The following is a 12822-nucleotide window of genomic DNA, read 5'->3' as shown; positions in this document are numbered from 1 at the left end:
GGTCATTTATGGTTTATTAGGATAGGACAATATTTGGCGAGATACAAAAATGTGAAAATCTGGAATCTGGAGTGCCAAAAATCTAAATATTGAGAAAATTGCCTTTAAAGTTGTTCAAACAAAGTACTTAGCAATGCGTATTACTAATCAAAAATTAAGTTTTGATATATTTACGGGAGGAAATTTACAAAATATCTTCATGGAACATTATCTTTACTTAATATCCTATAATGAGTTTTGGCATAAAATGTATTGTTGTGCTACGTTCTACTTGCTGTGTACATATTTTTTGCTTCTAAAAATTGTCTCATTTCTGTATGTTTTTATTAGTAATTTTATTAAAAACTGAGACAAATTTGGCACCAATAGTATTGTGGGCAGTACACCGCCATTCAGCGCCATTGCACTACGGGCGTCCCGAGTTCGAATCCAGGCTTGAGGACCTTTCCCGATCCCGCCCCCTTCTCTCGCTCCCACTTCGCTTCCTGTTCTGTATGATCTGTCCTATCACAATAAAGACAAAAACGCCAAAAAAAAAAAAAAAAACTGAGACAAATGACACGTAAGGGACAGTTTACTCAAAAAATGCAAATTTCATTATCATTTACTTACACTTATGTGTTTCCAAACCTATTTGTCTTTCTGTTTTTCTGTGAAACATAAAAGAAGATATTTTTAGATGTGTCTCAAAGTTTTTTGACCATATTGTGGAAGTCAGTGATCACCACAATTATTTAGTTACCAACATTCTTCCAAAATATTTCCAAAAAGTTACCAAAATGTATTATTTTGTGTTCCAAATAAGAAAGAAAGTTACAAAGGTTTGGAACAACATAAGGGTGAGTAATGATGAAGTACACCTTCAGGTCTACACAATTCTCATATTATTGGTCCCAAAAGAATATACACCGAAAGAACATGCAGTACTATGTGTCACTGCAGAAACTTGGAGAGATAAGGCAGAGAAAAAGGAAAAGAAATAGTTCAGCCGAGAAGGAGAGCTGACAGGAAGTACTGGGAATGTGAAAGTAAGAGCTGGGATGAATGCAACCGCTGGGCGTGGGAAACAGCTGGCCTGCTCTCTCCCTAGCGACTAGCTTCCACAACAGTCACGCTACCGGACTGAATCTAAGGGTGTGGCACGGCATCACTAATTCAGGGAATTTATGACTTGGGATGCTTTATTTGGCATAGTGCTACTCTTTTGTTACACCCCTGTTCCCACTAATTATGAAGAAGAAAATGTTCTATAATGTTTTCTATAATTTTCTATAAAGTTCTAGCATGTTTGTTGTGACTTTAAGAGGGTTTTATATTTTCAACTTCGTTTGGTGTGTAATGTTGCTTTTTGTACAGTGATAGTTTACTACTTTATTCATGGACCACTTATAATGTTAGACTTGTGATTATTTAGTTTTTCAGTAGAATTAAACAGCCTGTTTTACAGTTGCTATTGTACTTTTAAGATTTGTATTGTATGGAGCCCCTAAAACGACATGGTGGTGGGAAAAAATGAGATGGGAGGAACATTTCAGTGGTTTTGCGTTCTTTTGCACAACGTCTGCATTCTCTCACAAAAACGTTTCTGTTGCCCCAAGAAAATATGTGATAGAAATAATCAAGTGTGAACAAAAAATATATTAAAATGCTTTTACAATCAAGCACAAAATTTCTCAGGGAACTGCAATACTTTTGGAAGACAACCTTGAAACCTTGAAATAGGAGCTCCATGTCTATGCACGTAAAATCAATTATAATATTTACTCATTGGCTATGGGTTTTCTGTCAAGTCTAATATTATTTAAGCAGCCTGATCCTTCTCTCTGCAAACTTAATTTAAACTGTGGTTCAAAAAACTATCCAACTATGTTGCCATCAACCACTACGTTGACCATTTTAAAGTTCAGCATTCCTGTGCATGATTCATTGAGCATGTTTTCCTTTTCTTTGTACTTACATTATCCTGGTTTTTTTGGAATATCAGTATCTATCCTGCTTCCTTTTTATTACATGAATGGATGTTTTTCAACACCCAACAGGAGTTGTTGATGTGCAAATATAAGATTCTGATGCCAGAAAGCTATTGACTGCAGAACAAGTAGTTTTTGCAGCTTAGCTTCTGGAATTACATACTGTTTGAGTAGCTACTAAACTGAATGAGAAACTAAAAAAGTACATGTAAAAAACAAAAGACACAATTTGTTGAGTCAGCTTAAAATAATTTGTTACCCTGCAGCCTTAAAATTTTAAGTTCAGTCAACTCAAATAAGTTTAGTCAACTTGAAATGTTAAGTTGTACTAAGTAACAACTTAGATATTTGTGTTTGTTAAACTTAAAAGCTGGGTAAGTAACCCAGCTGCCTTAAAATTTTAAGTTGAATCAACTCAAATATCTGTTGTCACTTTTTAAGTTGACTGAACTTAAAATTTTAAGGCAGCTGGGTAACAAATTATTTTAAGTTGACTCAAATTGTTTTTTTTACAGTGTACTATGAATTTAGATATACTACTCAATTCATGTATTGTTTTTCAGCTCTATACTATTTGTTAGGGAAGTAGGCATATTCAAACATGGATCTTGGTCTGGATGGTCTTTTGTTTCAAAAGATCAAGGAAAATTCTTTTTTCGTGAAATAACCCATTGACTTTGATGTTTTGAACTAGAAACTATTCCTACCAGATCCTTTCAAACTAACAAATATGTAAAATATTACTGTGCTTGTCTAAAAATGTATATAAAATAATAAAAAGCATTTTGTTAAATATTAAGTGGTTAGAAAAAGATGAAAAAAAATCAATCATGTGTCAATCATGTTTACACACTGCCTCCGAAATTTCGTCTGTCATAAAAAAGTTTGAATCAAGTTCGATTTTCTACGTTTTCACATCCGTAGCAAGCATTTTGATAGGAAAGGATGACAAATACGAAAAAACGGAAAAAACACGTGTAATAATATCACACAAGGTGCATATCTGTACATATTCGGTGCATATTTGTCAAATTAGAGGACTGGAACTATTGCATAAAATCTAATTTAGAAGAGTCCAGTAAATTTCAGCCTCTCTACCTAACCTTGTCTGTTTGTTTCCTCACTCATTTATCCATTCCTCTATATCAGGAGTTGAAAATGTGACCATTCAACTGGATTTGGAAGCCGAATTCCACTTTACACACCTCATCATGACCTTTAAGGTGAGAAAGACAATCTCACGCACATGTAAACATGCTGGACTAGAGCAGTCTTGAGGAATGTGGAACATATGTGAGATATCTTTGAAGTGCTTCTCAGGTTGTGTTTCTGAAAGCATTGTAAGCAGATCATATCAACCATTGGAACAAGTCGTCTCTATGATTTACTTCCTACAATGCTTTTGAGAAATTTACCTTAAGCTTATTGCTTTTTTCGTCCACAGACCTACCGGCCGGCAGCCATGCTGATTGAGCGTTCGGCAGATTATGGGCATAGCTGGCAGGTGTACCGTTACTACGCTTTCAGCTGCTCTGAATCCTATCCGCACGTTCCTAAGGGGCCAATCAGAAAAGTGGATGATGTCATTTGTGACAGCCGCTATTCAGGCTTGGAGCCATCAACAGAAGGAGAAGTGTGTAGTACTCAAGCATACAGACAAATATACACATAAGTACTTATAAATACAATGCAAACAGCAGTGTGTAAACTCCTGAGTCACTTTTTTTTGTTTGCTTGTACACAGGTCATTTTCAGAGCGCTTGATCCTGCGTTTAAGATTCCTGACCCTTACAGCCCACGCATTCAGAGTAAGTAATTCATGACAGCAACAATCTACAGATTCTACAGATTTTTTTACACAAATGTTTTTATTTATTTATTTATTTATATTACTGAACTATACCATAAATTTGTCCTATGGTGTGACATAGCAAAAAAAAAAAATACAATAATATACAAATAGAATATTTAAATATACAAATAGAATGAGAGAGATTAATCTTCATTGTTCGACACTTCTTTTCATATAGTGTTATTTATTTAGCTTAAAATTATAATTAACAATTTTTTCCAAATGACTTGTTGGACAATTTCAAGACAAACTTTGTCAACAAGATAAGCTTAGCTGTCTTCTGTTCAAAACTGCTGAGAATTATACAATTTTAAAATATGTGATATTTATATCTCTCCCATTATATCACTCAACTGTGCTTTTTTAAAGATATTTTGAAATAAAAACAAATCTTTGGTTGTTTTATGTGCGTCACACCATAGGACATTACGTCACACTAAAGGACAGAAATGGTAATTATTAAAGAATTTCTATTTAATTTTGGACATGTCAAAGGAAAAAGAAAGTTTAATTGAGATAAACAATATCAACGTGTTTTTTTAAACAAAATTCAGTCTCTTTCAATCAGTATGTTACTAGCCCCTTCTAGCAATTTATACACTGCCCTCCAAAAGTTTGGAAACACCCTAGAAAAGTGGGGTTTTGGACAATATTGGCATGAATCCTTTTTAATTTGTGATAATTTTGCACTGATAAGGGACAACACAAACCACGAAAATATATTTTATTACATAAACAGTTTATACATAGAAAAAACGTACATTTTCGATTCATCAAAATATCCACCATTAGCAGCTATTACAGCTCTGCATAATCTGGGCCTAAATTCATTGTATTCTACATTTAATTTAATTGGCAATGAATTGTTGAAGCTATTAAGGTGTGCCAAACCTGTGCCAAGTTTAAACCAGTAACCAGGCATCACAGCTGACAAAGGGGCATGTCTGACTTTGACATGTATATATTGCCAATATTACGTAATCAAAATGAAAATTATTATTGCTGGTCTTTAATGATAATGTCAAGTTACTTTAATGTATTTGCACCAAAAAAATGATAAGGATTTATGCTGATATTGTCCAAAACCACACTTTGCCAGGGGTGTTTCCAAACTTTTGGAGGGCAGTGTAGCATTTTAAATAATGACAATTATTTAATTATATTCATTTTTATCTTGTGGGACAGTAAAAACTCCATGTCACATCAACAACCCACATATAAATAAAAATCGCTTGCTTAAATACAATAAAAATACTAATAAAAATACAAGGAAAATTCACTCGCTTAATTATGATGTCCGAAAGATTTTTAAAGGTGAAAAATGGCAAGAAAAAATGCTTTAGCATTTACATTATTTTCCGAGAATGATTGAACTGTAAATTCAGAGGGAAATTGAACCCACACAATGAGTCATTAGCTATGTTTCCATCACCCTGTTTTTGTTTGCATTTTGTATCGCATAAGAAACAAGTGATGGAAATGCCAAATTTTGAAAGAAAATCCCTTAATTCGCAAAAACTTTTTACGCTCACTTGAGGTGTTTTTTGGCTTGTGCGAAAAAGAGTTAATGCGCATAATGGGAGACGGAAACTTGTTGAAATTTGTTGAATACATTCCTCCATGCGCATCAAAAAAGTAATGCGACTTTGCGCTATGGGACGGCATAACCGGACTAACCAGCAGACTAATCTGAAATGTTGTTATGGTCATTCTGAAAGTCTGTCATCAAAGTATTTCTGTATAATTGCCTCCCAGAACTCCCAGAGTCTGGGAGGCAGCTGTGTTTCCAAACAGCTGGCATCCACCTCCGAAAGCTATGACCGCATTTATTGTTTCTGCCAGTTTATCATTAAGTGATGATTTAGTTCTCTTTGACTCACTGGATGGAAATGGTGCTCATTCGCAAATGTTTTACACAATATTCCAGTTTTGCACATAAGTTATATTCACAACTTTGGTTTGGAAACCCAGCTATTGTGTCAAAAACTAAGAAGTGGTTTAGAAAAAAAAAGTGTGTGTATATATTTTTGGACTGACTACTGATATTTGTTTGTATGTGCATTACATGCATGTAGACCTACTGAAGATCACCAACTTGCGCGTACGGATGGAAAAGTTGCACACTCTAGGTGATGATCTGTTTGATGACCAAGAGAGGGTGAAAGAGAAATACTATTACGCTCTCTTTGACATGGTTGTCCGTGGCAATTGTTTCTGCTATGGCCACGCCTCCAAGTGTGCACCAGTCGGCATTGAGGCAGGGGTCGAGGGCATGGTGAGTAAACACAACAACTATAGTCACAATCCAGATTCACTCGCACTGCTCACCGGTGTGTGTGTGTGCAGGTTCATGGTCACTGCGTGTGTAATCACCACACTACTGGACTGAACTGTGAAGAGTGTGAAGACTTCTACCAAGATCTCCCCTGGAGACCAGCAGTGGGCCGAGAGACAAATGCATGCAAGAGTATGACAGGCCACAGTTCATTACAAAAACAGACATTATGACGTTTCTACATTCTGAAATGCATGCTTAGTTCACTCATCTTTTCTCTTTCTTTCAGAATGTGAGTGTAACCATCACTCGCACACCTGTCATTTTGACATGGCAGTGTATCTGTCATCGGGAAATAGGAGTGGAGGAGTGTGTGATGACTGTCTGCACAACACAGAGGGCCAATGGTGTGAGAACTGCAAACCCTTTTACTACAAGCACGCTGGAAGAGACATCAGAGACCCCAGGATCTGTGAGCGTAAGTGTGTTTAAATTTTGTTCTGTTACAATGAAAAAAGAATGCTGTAAAGCTTTTTTATAATATGCATTTCTTGAAAGCATATTACAGGTAAAGTACAATTTAATAGCTTAAAGAGCAGGTCATATAGGTTTTCGAAAAATATATTTTTTGCAGTTTATAGCATAGCTATCCATCAATGTGAACAGTCTGCAAAGTTGTTAATCAAAAAAGTGCATTATACATAAAGATACTGTCTCTCAAAAAAAGAGTCGACTCAGAATCGCCTTAACGAGTCGTTATATTTTTGAATCTTCTGCCTGTTACTGATCTAAGTCACTGGGTAACACACTGCATAATGCCCACCTGCCCACGAAATATGAGCAGTCTAAACTACCCACAAACACTTCCACTAGTTAGTGTGTTTACATGTCGAGAAGACACTGTATTCTTCACTGTGACAGCAAGTTTGTTTTGTTTTCATTGTCGAAAGATGATGTGAAGAATCAGTGGTTAAAATAAATTTTTTCCACGATACCGCAGCAATACTTTGGCTTCTTTATTTGGACTAACAAGCATTTACGAACCACAACCTGTAAGTACAATTGATACGTTACGTGTACATTTTCAAGTGAGTGACCAAAATATCTAGTTTTTTGAGCTAATATGTGATGTATACCTAGTGCAGCTTTAGGTTTCCAGGTAAACCTTGATATTACTGTCTTACTAAAATAGTTCTGATAATGCTGTGAACCCACTATTTCCTAAGAATGTGTTGATTAATGTCGTTTTAAATCGTTACTTCATTTAATGATAAAAAATTTAACTTAGACATATTTTAAAGATCAATTTTTTGCCATTTTTTTGTCTTTATTCGAGACATGACAGAGCAGAATTGACAGGAAGTGAAGTGGGAGAGAGGGATCGGGAAAGGTCCTTGAGTCGGGATTCGAACACGGGACGCCCGGAGGGCAACGGCGCTATGTGGCTAGCACAAGGCTGTCGGTGCTGACAACGTAGACATATTTTAAATTAACAAACTGTAGTTTCATTAGTTTGTCACTTGGTTAAAGTATCCACCATTATTTTTTATGTGTTTAGAGTTTAAAATTAGCAGCTAAAATTTAGCTGTGGGAACGATTCGCTTGCATAAGTTAAATGAAATGTTTTTATGCCATTATTTTAAGAACAGATTGGAGCACTATATTATTGTTTTATGTAATGGTGCTTCAGGGTTGCCAGGTTTTCACAACAAAACCCACCCAATTGCTACTCAAAACTAGCCCAATCGTGTTTCGAGGGGAGTCCCCCTTTAAAAAATTGCGTTCTGGGTGTAAAATACATGCTTTTTGTCAGGGTTCCCCAAGTAAATTTGCATTCCAGGGGATAAATATGACGTTACTGGGGTTGATTCAACCCACTGACATCAAAAACAACCACCAACTTGGCAACACAGATGGTAGCGCTTGCTAACTTGCTCAAGTACTCTCTGTGCCAGTCACAACAGACTTGGCCAGCTGACCAATCAGAGCAGAGTAGGCTTATGAAAGGGAGGGGTTTACAGACATCATGCTCAAAGCTGATTCAATCGAACCATTTCAAAATCATCGACAAATGAATATGTATGCATGTATATTCTGAGAAAATTACAATGTTTTCTGACCTTAGATGAATTTAAACCTGTTGTAGGGGACTCCAACACAATATTAGGACATTTAAAAAAAAATATATGACCTTCTCTTTAATACTGAGTTCAGTCATGACAACTCTCGGAAGATTCTTCATGATAATTGATATGACAATGTTAATGTATTTGGTCTTGACAGAATAGATCTGCTATGCTGCTTAATTTCTGTTGATGTAGATTATTGCCTGTAGCAGATCTATACAGGTGGAGCTGGGGAGCTGGAGGGTTTCAGAGGAACTCTAAAAAGTGAATGATAACCAGCTATTTAAATGTAAAGCAGCAAGCTCATTGGCTGTGAATGCAACATGATTCAATCATCTTGTGCCAAGTAGTTTAACGCTGTGAATATCATTAAGTTTGCATTAAGAACCAGCCTGTGCCATCTATAGTATTATGACAGAATTGGCATTTAAATAACTAAAAGTATACTGGCTCTGCATATTAAAGTGGGATAGAAAACTAATAATTATTTTATTTTACCTTATAATTGTGTAATCTGTGTGTTTGTGTTTAGCCTGTGATTGTGACCCACATGGTTCCCTGAACGGAGGCTTATGTGACAGCGCTACGGATGTTCTAAGAGATATGATTGCTGGACAGTGTCGTTGCAAAGCTAATGTGGAGGGACAACGTTGTGACCACTGTAAAAAAGGACACTATGGCCTCAGCGATGACCCATTAGGCTGTCGGCGTACGTAAACACACATATACATCCATCTCACCAGTGGCTTTTTCATATTTTTTCAAAGCTTTGACCTCTGGCTTCCTGTTTGTCTGTTTTCAGTATGATCATGTTTGTCTTATTCTTTCTTTTGTGTTTGTTTTTGTAAACCCAGCATGCAGCTGTAATCCTCTAGGCACACTCCCAGCAGGAAGTCCCTGTGATATACAGACAGGAAGCTGTTACTGCAAACGTCTTGTGACTGGACGAAATTGTGATCAGTGTCTGGTAAAAGAGTGTTGTAACAAGCTAATATAATCTGGTTTATGTATTTGTATATTTGTGCTTGTGCATAACCCAGTTTTCCCTTTCAGCCACAGCACTGGGGTCTCAGTAATGATATGGATGGCTGCAGACCATGTGACTGTGATATAGGCGGGGCTTTGAATAATAAGTAAGTACCCGCATCAGCTTTGTTAACAATAATCGATTATCATAACTGTGTCAGTTATCAATATACATAATCTACCTTACATTTTTGTTCACTCTTTAGTTGCTCTCGGGAAACAGGGCAGTGCGTTTGTAAGAAGCATATGTTTGGTAGGCGTTGTGACCAGGTGCGTTCTGGGTACTACTTTGCGGCACTGGACCACTATATTTATGAAGCTGAGGATGCTTCCTTTGGACCGGTAAGTGTAACATTGGCCTTCGATTATTTAAAAAAGCAGCGTTTTAAAGTTGTGACACGTATTGAATTCGACAATGACTTTATGAAAAAATTAAAGGTGACCATTTACAAACAGTAAGAATGTTATATTAACAGGAAGTAAAAGTGGTTCAGAGACCGTTACCTTTGGATCGTAAACCCACCTGGACGGGTAAAGGATTTGTGAATGTACCAGAGGGTGAAACACTGAGGTTCAACATTTACAATTTACCACGATCTATGGAATACAACTTAATGATCCGCTATGAACCACTGGTAATAAACATACATGTAATATTCAATTTATAACGTATCTGCTAAACTGTAAACACATGTGTTTAATGCATTTATTGTAGTTGCCAGATGAATGGGAGCAGGTTGTAGTACAGATAGAGCGGCCCGGAGGCACTTACCCAGCAGCACACTGCACGTCTACATACAATGATGAGCAGACCACCTCACTACACCCTGGATCAAGGTAAGATTGCATTGGTGTGCGTGCAGTGTTTAGTTTTGTTTATTGTGTTTTTGACTCCTGAACGTTTGTTTATGTGTTTTAGATATGCAGTTCTGCCTGATCCAGTGTGTTTGGAGAAGGGTCAAAATTACACAGTGACAATTAGCTTCTCACAGTACTCATCATACAGCTATCACTCTTCACCTCACACACTTGTTGATTCAGTAAGTTTATTTAATTTATATCTATGAATTAAATGTATTCATTTATAGCATTTTTAGAATTCAAAAACTGTATACTTTACAAATTATGTACAAATTCAGTAGTCAGATTTAGATTTTTTTTGTAAATAAAATAAATACATATTTTAGTGTGATGGTGATGACTTTAGACATACCTTTAGTGGTTTAAATGATATTGTTACCATCTATAGCTAAATTAAGGAAGGAAGTGTTTTTATTCTAACCAAAACTAATAAAAACATATCTAAAATACCAAATTCAGCTAGTATTTTTAGTATTTTAGATTCATTACATTATCATTCAAGACATTACCATACATTTATGAAGCTGGTTGAATGCTTTTACACAGTACCTTTTTCCCACACTGAATTTTGTGTGTGTGTGTGTGTGTACTTGTTTTTGCTACATTGTGGGGACCAAATGTCCCCACAAGAAAATTTTGAAATTTTGTGGGGGCCTGTGGTCCCCACAATGTTAAAAAATGATTAAAAATAGTAAATGATGATTATCTGAAAGTGTAACGATGCAAACATGTTTTCTGTAAGGGGTAGGTTTAGGTTTAGGGTTGGGTTAGGGGATAGACAATATCGTTTGGTCAGTAAAAAATCTATAGAAGTCTATGGAAAGTCCCCACAATTCACAAAAACAAACGTGTGTGTGTGTGTGTGTGTGTGTGTGTGTGTGTGTGTAATTTACCTTAAATTTGCTGGATTAACAGTTTTCGCGAAATTGCTGGTAAATTTCACAAATAATTACAAAGAAACAGCAAGTGCTGTCAAACGATTAATTGCGATTAATCACATCCAAAATAAAAGTTTTTACATAATATATGTGTGTATACTGTGTATATAATAAATATACACAGTACACACACATGAATTATATAGACGAAAACTTTATTTTGGATGCGATTAATCGTGATTAATCGTTTGACAGCACTACAAGTAACACTTTAAATTAAACAAAATTTTGAAGTAAAATGACTGAAATAGTATTTTCTTGTAAAACATGCTCCAATAATCTGTTTAATTTACAACTTTGCCATTTTTTGCAGTGATGAATATGACAAAAACCAACTCACATTTGCAATTACAATACACACATACCCACTAATGCAATTATTCGCAACACAATGGTTTGTTATAATATTCATGCCCATGACTTAAACCTTGACCTCTGACTTCTGTAGATAGTGGTTTTGCCCAAGGTGGAAGACCTGGATCTATTTTCTGGCGGACCCAAGCAGCAGGAAGACTGGGAGATGTTCCAGAAATACAGATGCATGGAACGCAGCCAGAGTGTTATTAAAATCCCCTTAACGGATATTTGCAGAGATTACATCTTAAGTGTGTCGGCACTAATGCACAATGGAGCTCTGGGTGAGAAAGACAGAAGAATAACAAATGCAGCTAAATGGTTTAAACACTAGAGGTTTTCAAATTAAGTACCTGTTTATGCTATACAATCCTTAAATGCTGTTTTTAGAAAAAAATATTACTGTGCTATTTAGTTTGGTGATGCTAGTGGTGCAGAAACTGCATGCTTCAGCTTTAAAAGTACATTCATTTTTAAAACTTAATTGTCCTTCAGCCAATTTCCAAATGAAAGTAGGCATGGACAGGAAATGAGTTTTGCTGAATAATGGCTTTTTGTCTCTCAATTATTTATCTCTGGCAGAGTGTAAGTGTGACCCCCAAGGTTCTCTGAGCACAGTGTGTGACAGTATCGGTGGGCAGTGCCAGTGTCGACCAAACGTTTTGGGCAAGAACTGCAACACCTGTGCCCCGGCCACCTACCTGTTTGGACCCTCGGGATGTAGACGTTAGTGAACACTACACATATGCACACATACACAAACTAATGAGCACCAACATAGCCATTAGCATAGAATAACTTCGACATTGTTTTTCTGATCACCTTTTCTCATCAGCATGTGACTGCAACCCTTTGGGCTCTCAGAACCTTATCTGTCACCCCACCACGGGCCAGTGTTTATGTGTGCCAGGGGCATATGGGCGCCAGTGTGGGAACTGTAAGCCTAACCATTGGGGTTTCCCTCAGTGCCAGTCCTGCTTTTGTAACGGGAACAGTGAACAGTGCCACCCACTGACAGGCGAGTGTCTGTACTGCAGGGGTCACACCACAGGCCAAAACTGTGAGAGGTAAGATTTGGTGTGTGGTTTGGTGGTATCCAACTTATTTTTACTGTAAGAGCGGGCGTAGCCATTTGTAATTGTAATGTGTCTGGCTTCTGGTGTCATTCAGTTCCAGCTATTTTTAGCCGCACAAACAGCTTGTTTTGCTGCTTGATATTGCAAAGTGGTGTGTCTTACTATATTATTTTAATGTATACTCTTAATTATAAACACAACAATTTGTAGTGCAAACAGTTTTACTGTTTACTGTACTTTGTTATTTTTCTCGTTATTTCCCTACAGTGGCTAATGAACCGGAAGTCTCGCACATTCACTGAAAATAGCTTACTTCTGTGTTGAAAAAAAGTGAATAATGATAG

General features: G+C 36.5%; 1 protein-coding gene across 1 annotated transcript in view; it reads left to right on the top strand.

Annotated features, from left to right (window-relative positions):
* The window catches only part of lamb1b (laminin, beta 1b), a 35075-nt gene that overhangs the window by 7262 nt on the left and 14991 nt on the right, over positions 1-12822 (top strand). The window contains 16 exon segments of the mRNA XM_051107611.1: positions 3120-3193; positions 3415-3603; positions 3715-3778; positions 5898-6097; positions 6169-6289; positions 6387-6575; positions 8756-8932; positions 9078-9190; positions 9277-9356; positions 9456-9591; positions 9726-9884; positions 9965-10086; positions 10169-10289; positions 11497-11686; positions 11985-12128; positions 12238-12469. Of these exon segments, the coding sequence (XP_050963568.1) occupies positions 3120-3193; positions 3415-3603; positions 3715-3778; positions 5898-6097; positions 6169-6289; positions 6387-6575; positions 8756-8932; positions 9078-9190; positions 9277-9356; positions 9456-9591; positions 9726-9884; positions 9965-10086; positions 10169-10289; positions 11497-11686; positions 11985-12128; positions 12238-12469 (2311 nt within the window).

This window comes from Labeo rohita, chromosome 4 (assembly GCF_022985175.1).
Source record: "Labeo rohita strain BAU-BD-2019 chromosome 4, IGBB_LRoh.1.0, whole genome shotgun sequence".
Lineage (NCBI taxonomy): Eukaryota > Metazoa > Chordata > Actinopteri > Cypriniformes > Cyprinidae > Labeo > Labeo rohita.
Note: the sequence above shows the minus strand (reverse complement) of the source record. Positions and strands in the feature narration are given on the sequence as shown.